Source organism: Pelodiscus sinensis, chromosome 6 (genome assembly GCF_049634645.1).
Source record: "Pelodiscus sinensis isolate JC-2024 chromosome 6, ASM4963464v1, whole genome shotgun sequence".
Classification (NCBI taxonomy): domain Eukaryota; kingdom Metazoa; phylum Chordata; order Testudines; family Trionychidae; genus Pelodiscus; species Pelodiscus sinensis.
In genome coordinates, this window is record NC_134716.1 from 51268887 (window position 1) to 51283208 (window position 14322).

Here is a 14322-nt window from a genome sequence, read left to right on the forward strand (position 1 = left end):
TCTCTCTAGGCACCACACATGGCATGGCAGGAGGAGACTTCAGATGCTCACATGCCAATCAGGACCTGGGATTGCAAAGTCTTAACCCCTTCCCCTTCCCTCAACTTCCAGGGGCACACAGTGCCTAGAGAGAACCGCCAGCTGTTTTGAACAGCTTGCAGTTCCCTCTGGTGCTGTACACTCCTGGTGGGGGGTTGGGGCATAGGAGACATCAAAGGGCTTGGTGGGCCAAATCCAGCACATGGAGGTTGTTTTGCCCACCCTTGTGATAAAATAATAATACTTGGTCAACCATTTTTCTGTGAGAACATAGCTAAATATTCCCCCATCATACTGTTTAAGTATAAATGTTTTCATGCAATTGTATCTCTTCAGTAATGCATATTGCTAATTTGGCTCCTAAACCATTTTGGCCTGAGTATTGGCATATCTTCTCTTCAAAAGGGTCTGCATTTAACTAAGGAAGATTAGATGGTATGCCTTTTTTTTAAGTCAATTGACATTATTGTAACTTAGTAGTGAACCGATCTGCCACTTGACAGCACCTACAAGTTGTTTCTTTCAAACCATTCACTGGCTGTCTGGTAACTAGAAATACATTTAGTCTAATATAGGTCATGTGATGTCCCATTGCAAAATCACTGTACACAAATTCACATATCAAGAATCATATGGCAAAGTTTATCCTATAGCAAGAAGGGACTGGAAATATTGCAAACAATTTTTCAATGAAAATAGGCTATGTTAGACAATTTTATTGAATTAACTTCCTTTTATTGCAGTGACCCTTGTACAAAGTAGTAACTGCAATATTCAATGTTAAAACATTAGAAAAGCATGTGTGACAGTTACAGTACAGTATTATCAAAATACATTTTCAAACCAGTGGATAACTAAATACCCACCCAAGCTCAAATCTTTAAATTATTTCCATAGTTCACTTTTAAATATGTAATGTCAGAAAAGCATATAAAAAGAATGTATGTAAAAGTAAAGAAACCTAAATACAGTCAAACATAAATGAACTCAAAATAAATAACTGATTACCTCAGATACTATTGCTCTTTCTAAATCCATAAAAAGAAATTCCATCTATAGAAATAATGCAATTGTCATGTGTCAATGAGAAACTTTATATTTCAAGTCATTAACAATGATTGGAACATTAAAAAAAATTTGGCTTCAAAAATCAAAGTTCATATAGATTAAATAAAAATTAGAATGACATATGACTAGTTAACATCTGCTGCTCACAATTACCAGTAACTGTTGACATTTATTAGAGTTTTATAATAAATCTTGAAACTGTTGATCTGGTGTCTAGTGTTAGTGAAGTTTCTCAGAGTGCATATGTGAAAAGCATCCTACATTATTTCACAGGCTACAATTCCCTCCCCATCCCCAAATGCATATTTAGATATATTTTATATATTTTTATACACATATATGCATGTATACACACACACACACACACACACACTTCATTTGGTTCCTGCATTACAGATAACAAGCAATGGTTTCCTGAATGGGCAAAACTTTAAATAAGTGTACCTGTGCACATTTTCAAGATAGCAGCACTAAGTTCATGCCTTATTTTCCATTTGTTTATAAACAAAAAAGAACAAAACATGGCAATGATTCCATGTTCACTGAATAATGCAACATCCCTATCACCTCAACAAGCATTGCAAAACCTGTAACAGACACAAGGATACTGTTAGTTACAATTTTTTTCTTTCTGTAAGTAAACCACTTTTATTAGAATGAGTTTGATTACAAATTGTGTCTTAACAAGGCCCAGATTAAAATTTATTTACTTTGTATTTGGCAGCAAAACATGCTGCCTTAAAAGACAGAAACAATTTAACTGATTCAGATCCAAAATTGGTAACAAAACCAACTGCAAGACTATTTTGTCACTTACCAATGACCTGAGTACACCATGCACTTTGGAGAAAGTCAATTGTAACAACTTCAAGCTGTATCTTTGTCACAATGACTAATAGCTTTGTCCTTCAAAAGGAAGTATTGCTTAGCATTAAATATAATGCTGTATTCGGCATAAAAATATACAATTTTCTATGGATCATCTTCAATGAAAAAAAAATCATTGAAGCACTAGCAACGTGACCCTGTAACATGCCCAATACTACGATCTAGAAGTTGTGAAATGTTTTTAGGCAATCCTTTTCTGAAAAAATACATAGGAATTTAAAAATAATTCACATTACTCACCTTTGTACAAAGACTCAAGCAAAGTTTTATTATTTAGGTGTTAGAAGACTAAATTAGAAAGTAGTCAAAAACATACACTGGAAGGGCACACAAATTGGCAGTTTTTATTAAACATGAAAAAATGTGTAAAGTATAAAGTATAATGTATGAAAGTCTAAATTTCTAGATTAAGCCTGAGTATTTATTAATTAAGACTAATTGTAATGTCTGACATCTGAATGAATTGACCTAAAAACATCTCCCCTAATAACTAGTGGTCCATTTAACCATTTGATGAAAGAATGGATCAGAATTGTAGGTTTTATATTGGATGGTGTAGCAATATTCTACATAGTGTTTACAGTATTCTGTTAGATAGTATCACATTGCTCGTATTTGCTCCTTAAGCCTTAGGTTCACACTTTTTTCAAATAAACTAAACAACACCAAGAGATCTGAAGGCTAAGAACTAAGACCAGTTCTTTTTATAAACTAAAATAATTCAAAGCTATCTTCAGCCTACAATAGGAGTACAGCTTCATATTAAATCTAGAGTAAAGACTGATACACTAACCTTCACCAAGGTAGCCGAAGTCATATGCATCTCACATTTTGAATGGAAAGAAGGGCACTATGTCAAATCTGGGAAAAGAATCCTCCCATCATTTGTCTAGCATAATTAGCTTTAACGGTACAAGTTTAGTGATAGAAAGTCTTGGGACAATAACATTATAATTTTTTTTTTATTCCAACTGACCTCCCTACCTTTGTTTCAAATCCAACAGATATTAAAAAATTCTGAATAGAAAAAAAAACATACAGTACTAAAAATAACAACTTGATGGAAGACTGAAAAGCAGCATTCTTTTTATTGTAAGATGGAAGAGACCAGAAAATAAAAGGAAGTTGGTTCTAAGTTGAAGGCAGATTTTGACATTCTATATAAATTTACAAAAGAGGGTGTATGGATGCAGTTTGGTTAATTTCAGAAGGCACCTCAAGGCTAAAAGGCTTTTATAAATCTATAATCCTTTCATTGACCAAAAATAAAAAACACTTTTATTGCTGCTATTCAAGTAGCAAAGAAAAAGCTTATTTTGTTGTTCTTCAGTCTAACAAGGAATCCTCCCCCTTGAAGCAAGATTAAGTTATAGAAGAATTTGAATAAAACTGAAGATTTCACAACTTTAGAAATACAGTGACTTTCCTTGTGTGCTTTCAAGTCAGCGGAATAGTGAAAGAAGAGTCACTTTTTGCCTTTGTGATGTTAATAATCTTCGTCACTCTCCTCCAGGCACTGAAGTACCATTTAATCACAGCTGCATGTTACACAGTATGTTTAGGAATAGAAGGTAAGAACGCTCTGATGATTCCCACGAACAAGGAGGATTGGTGGCAAGTCTTTTGACAGAGCTTCTAACCAAGCCATGTATAGTGCACTAGATACCGCACCTTTTCGTGCAACTGGCAAACTCCTACAATTTGAAAAACAAAGAAGAAAGCAAATGAAGAATGGTTTAAAAAGCAAGTCAGTGGTACTGAATAAATACAAAAATAAAAACTGCAACCTGAACAAAGTAGAAATTATTAATTACTTAATTCTAACCCATTTAATCTTTTTTTAGGCTACATGTAGTAGCAACTCACAATTCTATACGCAAAAAAAATAATTAGTTCAGAGCCAAAATTGTCCTAAAAATCATCCTCTTCTACACGGACGCAACTGTAACACTAACATCTCAAGGTTCACCTTCATTCTATCCTCTCCTGAAATCTCAGCCTCCACACCAAGAGGAGGGGCCAGAAATCAGCATTCCACTCATGTGGCCTCAAGCAGAATTGTTCTCGCTTAGATATACGTCGTCACTTTTCAAAATCTTGGCCGAGGTGATGCTTTTGCTACAGTCTGCAACAGTCAAATTACTCTGCCTCCCACCTCCTCCAAATATTGGTAGGATCCTTCAACTTCTTCCTGGAAACTGTTCAATCTTTATTTATATTGCTCAAGTTTCATCTTTTTGCTGCTTCAGAAAACACTAAAAACTTACACAGCTTTGTACTGAGAGCATAATGTGTCAAAAATAATTTCTACACTAAAGAGTTTGTAATTCAATTGTACCATTAGTGAAGACAACAGTACAGAAGAGTAGCAATGGAGACAGCTACTATGTAGGCCAGGAGCAGGGAAACTAAGGCCTGTGGGCTGGATCTAGTCCCCCGATGCTCGGGGCTCTCCCCCACAGTGTCAGGGAGCTGGTGCTCCAGCCCTGCAACCTCCCCACCCGGGACTGAAGTGCCAGAACCAGCTTCCTGCTGCAAAGGGTAGGGAGAGCCTCGAGCCTTGTGGCCCAGAGTCACACAAGCGGGGGGTCCAGATCCAACCAATGGGCAGGGGTAGCAAGTGGCTCCTTTACCCCCCCCCTTGTCCAGACCCCCACCCATATTTCACTTCTGCACCTTCCCTCTTGCCCAGACTCTATACACTAAGCCTGCTTCCCAGCAATCCTCTACACACACACACACACACACACACACACACACACACACACACACACACACACACACACACACACACACACACACACACACACACCCTCATTTTTGTCCCCACCCCAGAGCCATGAGGGACCCATAAACTCTACTCTTGTAGGCTCTGGTATGCAAAGGAAACGTGGAGGTTTGAGTCTCATTTTTGTGTGGCCTCCCAATTGATTTTTCTGTGGGTCAGCAGCCCCAGACCCAAACAAGGTTCCCCACCCCAATGTAGGCCAATGGAATACATGGTAACTGAAGAGGGAATACTTTGTGAAAGATCAGTTAATAAGCAGCAGAATGCCTGTGAGTCAAGTCAAATTACAAAACGTTCTCTTTCCAATTCTACCTTGTAGTCCAAAAAAAATGTTACTAGGATAATATATAAAAATAAGTTATACTGTATCTATACATATATAATAAATATAGTAACACTATTACTTTATCACTATCCCAATGGCACAAAACCCATAAAACAGTCTACTTTTACTTACATTACAATTATATTAGCTGTGCTTGAATGTTCTTTCAGCAACTCATTTAGCCTAATCTGGCGGTAGCTCTGTAATTAAAACAGGGGGAGAAACAACCCAAACTTGTTAGGAGGATCTATTCATTACTTCAACAATCCAGAATCAAATACAACTCTCATTTATTTAGGAAAAGCACAAAATTTATTTACTGTGCTGTTTATAAATAGTGTATCCCTCCCTCCAACTTTTAAAAACAGCACTCTGGTTTGTAAAGTAATGTCTTCTCTGTCCAAATTTCAGTCTTTGAAAAAGTTTTCCCAGAGACACTTTCAAGATAGATGATTCAACTTAATGTTCTCAAAAACTAAAAGCAAACAGGTGAGAGGAAAACTCATCCTAAAAGAGTATCTTTTTTAAAGAGCCCAGATCTTCCATCTCCTTCCTACTTCCCCCATCCTTACTAGACCCACTAAATCAAATGCCGGAAGATCAATCAACAGAGCATCCATCTTCCCTTGAAGTGCAGATGTGGCCTTAGCTCTGCTTCCACAGGTTTTTGAATAGTGGCAGCAGACCTTAACAATTATTAGTCTCCCTAGGTTTAATTTGCTTCTGCAACGTAAGTTGGCTGCAGATTCAGGAAATGAATGCTGTTTGGTCCATACTCATTCAGGTTATCTTTTCATTTATAGTGGTTACTGATCACAGAATCATAAAACACTAGAACTAGAAGGGACCTCGAGAGGTCATCAAGTCCAGTCCCCTGCCCTTATGACAGGACCAAGCACTGTCTAGACCAGTGTTTCTGAAAGTGCTCCACGAAACCACTTTGAGAAACACACTAACTGGCCGCCCCAATTTGTTTATTTACTGGCGCCGCAGCCATGGAGCCTCACGGCTCCCATTAGCTCCATTTCGCTCCTTGCAGCCAAGCGGAGCTGTGGGAAGAGGTAGCCTGGCCCATGCCACTTCCCGCGGCTCCCCTTAGCTGCAAAGGATGAAACACAGCCAGCGGGGGCCATGAGGCTTCATGGCCATGGCACCAGTAAACAAACCAACTGGGGCGGCCAGTTAATGTGTTTCTCAAAGTGGTTTCGCAGAGCACTTTCAGAAACACTGGTCTAGATCATCCCTGATAGATATCTATCTAATCTGCTTTTAAATATGTCCAGAGATGGAGATTCCATAACCTCCCTAGGCAATTTATTCCAGTGTTTAACCACCCTGACAGTTAGAAAGTTTTTCCTAATGTCCAACCTAAACCTTCCTTCCTGAAGTTTAAGCCCATTGCTTCTTTTCCTATCATCAGAGGCCAAGGAGAACAATTTTTCTCCCTCCTCGTGACACCCTTTTAGATACCTGAAAACCCCTATCCTGTCCTCTGTCTTCTCTTTTCCAAACTAAACAAGCCCAATTCGTTCAGTCTGCCTTGATAGGTCATGTTCTCTAGACCTTTAATCATTCTTGTTGCTCTTTTCTCAACCTTCTCCAACTTCTCCACATCTTTCTTGAAATGTGGTACCAAGAATTGGATACAATACTCCAATTGAGGCCTAATCAGTGCAGAGCAGAGCGAAAAACGGAGTTACCTTGTGCAGTAACGTCTGTTATTCAAAGTGTGTCCCCCTGTGGGTGCTCCCCGGGGCCACAGATCAGAGCTTTTTCTAAGTTGCTAGTTGGGTCATGCATGTGCAGCAGGTGTCTTGCGCTGCCAGCAGTTTGACAGTTGAGTGTGGCCTGACCCCCTCGCCTCAGTTCCTCCTCTACCACAGAGCAGACATACTCCGAGTAGCAGGAAGGAAGTGAGAGTTGTTGAGCACCCATGGGGACATACACATCGATGAACAGATGTTACTGCACAAAGTGAGTAACTCCCTTTTCTTCTTCGGGTGATATCCCTATGGGTGCTCCATGTATGGTGACTACCTAGCAGTATCCCGTGCAGTTGGTGGGACTTGGAGTTACTGTTTAATGGCAGCAGACAGAACTGCTGTAGCCACCGCTGTATCGTTTGCCAATTGGAGCATTATTGAATAATATTTAGACAGTGTGTGGTTAGAGGACCACATGGCTGCTCAGTAAACATCTCGCAGAGGCATATTTTTAAAGAATGCCATGGATGCTGCAATAGCCCGAGTAAAATGGACTCTCGGTAGAGTTGGCAGCGGTTTACCAGAGAGAAAATGGCATTGGAGAATGCAAGTCACTATCAATTTTGAAATTCGCTGAAAGGCGAGTCGTAGCAACAAAGAGTCGTGGAGTCTTGTGAAAGCCACAGGTTCTGTCAATGTAAAAAACCAAATCTCTTCATACATCCCTTGAATGCAGCATTGCCTCTTAAGGCAAAGCATGAGGTCTTGGGAAGAATGTAGGCAAGACAATGGGTTCATTGATGTGGAAGCTTGTGCCGACCTTCGGAAGGAACGCTGGGTGCGGCCTCAAAGTCATTTTGTCCTTACTAAACACTGTATAAGGCAGGCCCTCTGTTAGTGCGCCTATTTCACTGACTCATCTCGGGTAAGTTATGGCTATGAGTAGCGAAAAAGTATACGAAGCCATTGTCTCAAAGGGGGGCTTCATGAGAGCAGTCAATACCAGCTTAAGGTCCCATGTAGGGGTTGGCACCCTATGAGGTGGGTAGAGATTGTGAAGACTTTTGAGGAACCTCCGTGGTAGTGGGTGTGCAAACATGAAAGCCCCCTCAATCCGTTCATGGAAAGCTGAGATGGCAGCAAGGTGGACCCTGATCGAAGAGATGGATAACCCATTCGTCTTCAGGGTGTATAAGTAGTCCAGAATGGTTTGTACTGGAACTTCATTGGGGTGGACTTATGTCTGCTGCCACCAGGAGGTGAAACACTTCCATTTTTGCAGGTAAGTTGCCTTGGTGGACTGTCTCCTGCTGGGTAGTAGAATATCCTTCACCTGTTCAGAACACTAAACTTCATGGTCAGGGCACCCTCAAGGAGCCATTTACGGAGATGTAGCAACTGCGGTTTTGGGTGACACAGCTTGCCTCCGTTCTGGAATAGGAGGTCGCAGCGAAGTGGTAGTGGGTAAGCTGGTTGGAGAGAGAAGTCCTGAAGGGCTGGATACCACATCTGTCTGGACCAAGCAGGGGCTATCAAGATAACCCGAGCACCATGAAGCTGAATTTTGCACAACACCCTGGAAATCAATGGAATTGGGGGAAAGGCATAATATAGTGGTTCATCCCTTGTAAGGAGAAACACATCACCCTTGGATCCTCTGCCCAGTTCTACTCAAGAGCAAAACTAGGGACACTGTTTGGTGTTATAAAGAGATCCATGATGGGATAAGCCCTATTTGCGGAAGACAATATCCATGACTGCTTGGTGGAGTTCCTACTCATGGTGAATTTTAAAGTTGCGGCTTAGGGTGTCTGCCATAGTGTTGTCGACCCCTGGTAAGTACGTTGCTTTCAGGGTAACATTGTACCTCACACACCAATTCCAGAGGCGGACTGCCTCTGTGCACAGAGTTCTGGAACACGCTCCCCCTGCCTGTTTATGTAACAGGTAGTGGTTGTGTTGCCTGTAAGAACACGAACTGTGCAGTTGGTTAGGAAGGGTCAGAGTGCCTGTAGGCATTTCTTATGGCCCCGAGCTCCAGAATGTTGATATGTAACAGAGCCTCGTTTGGCAGCCATTTCCCTTTACAGTTTTATTTTGGAAGTGCGCATCCCAATCCAGTAGTGAAGCGCCTGTGGTAATTTGTATGGCAGGTTCCTCCAGTAAAAATGGGATTCCAGTTAAGAGATTATGTGGACATGTCTACCATTTGAGCGACTGCAGTACGTGCTCTGGCACAAGCACCGGTTTGTGCAACAAATGACATGAGGACATGTAAACCAATGCTAGCCAATGCTGTAAGGCATGGGAATGGAGGCATGCAAATTGTACCACATATGTGGTGGCCGCTATGTACCCCAAGAGTTGAAGACAAGTACGGACTGTGGTGGATGGGTTTGTGATGAGGGCAAAAACTAAATCTCAAAGGGTCTGGAACCGTGTTGCAGAAGGTATGCCCTGGCTGACATGGCATCTAGTCTTGCTGCTAAGAATTCTAAGTCCTGGATTGAGTGTTGTTTTCTGTTAGTTGATTAAGAGCTCCAGCAGGCTTAACAGTCACTTGGTCTTTGTTATGTTGATCACTTTCCCTTGTGAACGACCTCTCAGTAAGCAGTCATCGGGTAAGGAGAAATCGTTACCCCCGGTTGTGTGAAGCATGCCGCCACGAGTGCTAGGACTTTGGGGAATACTCGCAGAGCAGATGACAGGCCAAAGGGAAGGACGTGTATTGAAAAAGGTCCCCTCCTGCTGTAAAATGAAGGAAACGTCTGTGTGGTGGATGTATTGCAATGTGAAAATATGCATTTTGTAAGACGAGGACTGAGAACCAGTCCCCTCTGTCCAGCGCTGGTATGATTGTAGCCAGCATAACCATTATGAATCTCTGCTTTCGGAGGAACTAATTTAGTTTGCAGAAGTCTAGGATTGGTCTCCAGTCTCCTGTACACTTCTGGGTCAGGAAATAGGTGGAGTAGAACTCCCTTCCCCGGCATGGTTCAGGAATCTCCTCTATAGCTCCTAGATGAAGAAGCAGGTCGCTTTCTTGTTTGAGGGGTATCTCGTGAGATGGGTTCCTGAAGAAGGATGCAGTAGTGGAAAGGTTATGATGGAGGGAGTTGAACTGAATCTAATATCCCATATGGATAATTTCTATGACCCACTGATCAGATGTTATGGAGGCCCATAATGAAGGAATGAGCGTAATCTATCATCAAATAGATCGTTCTGGTCTTGTTGCACTGGATGGTTGGGGAGGTTGGGCATGCCCTCGACCAATGTTTCAAATTTGCTACTTCAGGGTCTGGCCACCAGAGGGACGTGGTTGTTGTTTGTGCTTCCTCTGGGTACGCTGCCTGATTTGATTCTACTCATATGGTTTGTATTGAGTACAGTTGTAGTACGAGTCCCTGCTTTTATTATAGGAGATGTAGCACACCTGCACACGTACAGTGGTATGTACATTCCTAGAGTACACAAGGTGATATGCGTGTTTTTGCTGTTGTGCAGAATCTCATCTGTGTTGCTGACAAAAAGCTTCTGCTTGTGGAAGGAGAGATCTTCTGCCTTTGACTGCAGTTCTTTTGGCACCCCCATGGCCTGAAGCTATGATGTTCTTCTCATCATGACTCCTGTAGCTATTGTTCTCGCTGCTGTGTCCACCATGTCAGTCACAGACAGCGGTGTTGTATGGGCAGTTGTGTGGCCCGTACATATGACTGCCCTGAGTATGGGCTTCTTGTTATCATGCAGATGCTCCATCAGGTCCGCTAGTTTGGAGTAGCTGTCAAAGTTGCGATTTGCCAGACGTGCTGAGTAAATTGGCTATCCTAAGCTGCAGGGTGGTAGATGAGTAGACCTTCTTTCTGAATTGATCTAGCTTGTGCTCCTTGTTGCCACTATTTGATTTAAGGTAAGGGGCTGCAGTGACAACGGCCAAGGATGGGAGAAAGGGAAATCTAGATCTCTAGGTGGGACGAGATATTTCTTGTCTACCTTTTGCAGGTCAGCTGAACCAATACTGGTGTTCGCCAGATGTCTCCAGACACCTCCATAATTTTTATTTATATATATATATATATATATATATATATAGAGAGAGAGAGAGAGAGAGAGAGAGAGAGAGATATACCCATCTCAGAGCTAGAAGGGGCCTTCAGAGATCGAGTCCAGCCCCCTGCCCTCATGGCAGGACCAAGTACCATCCCTGACAGATTTGCCCCAAATCCCTAAATGGCCCCCTCAAGGATTGAACTCAAAACCCAGGGTTTAGCAGGCCAATGCTTAAACCACTGAGCTATCCCTCCCCCCGTTGCTTCATCTATGGGCAATGTGATTATGCCCTGGTGATGGGTGGCTATTCTTCAGGAGATCATGCTGTTTCTGCTTAACCTCCTGACATTTTATTTCTTGTGATGTAGCAACCCTCTTAAAAAGGTTCTGAAATTGTTTCAGATCCACTATCATGTGATCATCATCCGGGACTATGGCATCCTATGGAGGGGAAGTGGGATTGTCTTGTGACTATGCCAGCTGAGTGTCGTCTTGATCATCAGCTAATTGGCCTTCCTCCTCTTCCTCAGGTATGGCTACCATAGTGTGGAATGGCGAAACTGGTGGTAGCCTTTTTCCCCCGAGGATGGGGCAGTAGAGTGGTATTTGGGTGGTGCTAAGCAATCCAAAAGTGCCCACTGTGGTTGGTAATGTGGCTGTGGGTAATACCAGCTTGGGTGCCACTGTGGGTGATACAGTCATGGGGTGTAGTGGTGCCTCTGTAGAGATGAAGTGAGGGATGCCTGCTGTTAGGAGAAAGCACTTCTCTCATAGATCTCTCTTGAGCATCCCATCCCTGCTTTGGTGGTGAGTAGGGTAGGTACGGTGCCAGGGACTGTTCCCTGGATGTAGGCAGGGGAGGGGAGTCATCTGTGCTTGGTATAGTTCCCCCTTATCCCTGTGCAGTCTGCATCTCTTTCAAAGCCCGTCTGCTTAGCCTGCGGGGTAAAGTCCTGCTGTAATCAAGGCAGTGGAGAGGTAGGTACACTAAACAGCAGCACCGAGGCTTTGCATGTCCGCTGTGTAGGTGGCACCACTTCTCTAGCTGGTGCCGAGCTAAGTGGCGGCACTGAGGGTTTGCAGGGTCGCTTTAAAGCCGGTTCTGCTGCTTCATCCAGTGCCGCACGTGCCTGTGCCTGTTTCAGTACTGGAGGCTGCCTGTGGGTTTCTCCCAGTGCGGGGAGAGATCTCGCAGCTTGTCTGTGCCTGGCTGGTGCTAAGGCAGATGACTCTGAGGCTGCCACGTCCCTCCCATTCATTCTGGGGCACGGAGCTGGCGGCAGGGATCTGGCAGAGGAAATCCTGCTCCTTTGATGTGCCTTTGGCATTAAAGAGGCTGATTTGCACCTGGGGATCTGTATCTTTTGATCCTGCACAGCCTCTGCCTGGGGCTATAAAGCCCCCTCCATACAAGACATACAGAGCCTAAACTCTGTCCTCTCGCTCTTACAGGCAGGGTTTTACAATGGTAACATTCCTGAGGATTGTGTGCCTCCCCCCAAGCATTTGACACAGCAGCTGTGTCTGTCTGTGGCTGGCATAGGATCGCTGCAGCCACCGCACTTTTTAAAGCTTTGTGAGGCAGGCATATTCCAGCAGTTGGCAATTGGGCTGAGGGAGAGGGAAGATTAGTGAAGCTGCTGACTCCCCACAGCTGTTGATGGGAGGGTGTCAGCTTGTGACGGTGCGGGTGTTTATTCTTTGAGTCAGGTGATACAAGAGCAGCGGCTGTTTCCCTGCTTGATTTGTTTGCCTTTGAAGTGGTAATAAAGTATCAAGGATCCAAGATGAATTGAGGTCAAAGGGTTGAACAGAACTGGTCCCAAAACAGACCCCTGCGTAACCCCATTGGTTATGCCTTTCCAGCAAGATTGTGAACCGTTAATAACTACTCTCTGAGAACTGTTATCCAGCCAGTTATGCACCCACCTTATAGTAGCCCCATCTAAGTTGTATTTGCCTAATTTATTGATAAGATCATGCCTTAAAGTCTAGGTATACCACGTCCACTGCTTCTCCCTTATCCACAAGACTGTTATCCTATCAAAGAAAGCTATCAGATTGGTTTGACATGATCTGTTCTTTATAAATCCATAGTGGCTGTTTTGTACCACCCTATTATCTTCCAGGTGTTTGCAGATGAATTCCTTAGTTATTTGTTCCATTATCTTTCTGGCACAGAAGTTAAACTGACTGGTCTGTAGTTTCCTGAGTTGTTCTTATTTCCTTTTTTATATTTGCCCTTTTCCAGTCTTCTGGAATCTCTTCCATCTTCCATGATTTTTCAAAGATGATAGCTAAAGGCTCAGACACCTCCTCTATCAGCTCCTTGAGTATTCTAGGATGACTTGCAGACATCTACATTTTCTAAGTGTTTAACTTGTTCTTTTATTTTATCTTCTAAACCTACCCCATTCCTACCAGTATTCACTATGTTAGGAACTCCATCAGAGGGTTGGAATAGACCTCAGGAGGTCATCAAGTCCAATTCCCTGCTGAAAGCAGAGCCAACCCCAACTAAATTATCTCAGCCAAGGCTTTGTCAAGCTGGGACTTGTGACTTAGACCTATCCATCGCATCTCAGGGAGCATTTCTTATTTTCCAATGAGTGAGCAAGTCGCCTTCTCAAGCCTCTTTCCTACCTCACATAATAATGAAGCAAAGAAGCTAAAAAAAATGGGGGTACATGGGACAGCTCGTTAAAATGGAGTACATGGGACACTGTAGGATCACCATTGTCAACACTGGTGAACACAAATTAAAAGATAAAAAAGTCCTACCTTTGTTTTGTAAAGCTCAAGTTCATTATCAGTTATTCTCCATGGCTCATCTTCTTTCAGTTTTTCTGCAATGTCTTGATCTTTATCGTCTTCATGAAGTCTGTATGGCTCAATCATTTCTTCAAAAGCTGCAATACTAGAAAGATTTTTAACCAAGAGTTATTAAAAATAGGAAAGAGTATGTGTCAACTGTTTGCGTGGAAAAATCACATTCTAAAATAGAAAAGTCAGTCCTTGTATGATTTGTGGTTATTTACCAGAAGTAATTTCAACTGAAATTCTCATTCCTTTGGTACTAGAAACCCCTACTAGTTTGTAAAAGAAATAAATAGCACCTATGAATATTAATATTTTAAACAGATGTTAACTATCTTAAACTGAATACTATGGGGACTGTCTTTTGAAATCTAAAAGTTAGACTAACCAAATCAATTTTTTATGTAACAATGATTTACACTGGAGATAGTGCCACACTGGCTTCACTTCCATTTAAAAATGTAAGAAAAAAGTTGAAGAAAATATGAGAATGATAAGCTTCAAGAGGGAGAGTATCATCCTTCCAGAAATTTGATAAGGAAATGAAGAAGCGTAAAAAATAGCCTTCTATTTAACTCAAGGAGATGAGAGAGAATCAGAGTTCAATTACGTTTTAATTACAACGTTTAGATCACACACAACAC

The 14322-nt window shown here is 42.2% G+C and overlaps 1 protein-coding gene across 1 annotated transcript in view; it reads right to left on the bottom strand.

Annotated features, from left to right (window-relative positions):
• Positions 1–752: 752 nt before the first annotated feature.
• The window catches only part of SLC12A2 (solute carrier family 12 member 2), a 109465-nt gene continuing 95895 nt past the window's right edge, over positions 753–14322 (bottom strand). The window contains exons 25-27 of the mRNA XM_075931906.1: positions 13643–13778; positions 5241–5308; positions 753–3689 (exon numbers count right to left, since the gene is read on the bottom strand). Coding sequence (XP_075788021.1) covers positions 3554–3689; positions 5241–5308; positions 13643–13778 — 340 coding nt within the window. The 3' untranslated portion in view covers positions 753–3553. The remainder of the gene's footprint in view (positions 3690–5240; positions 5309–13642; positions 13779–14322) is intronic.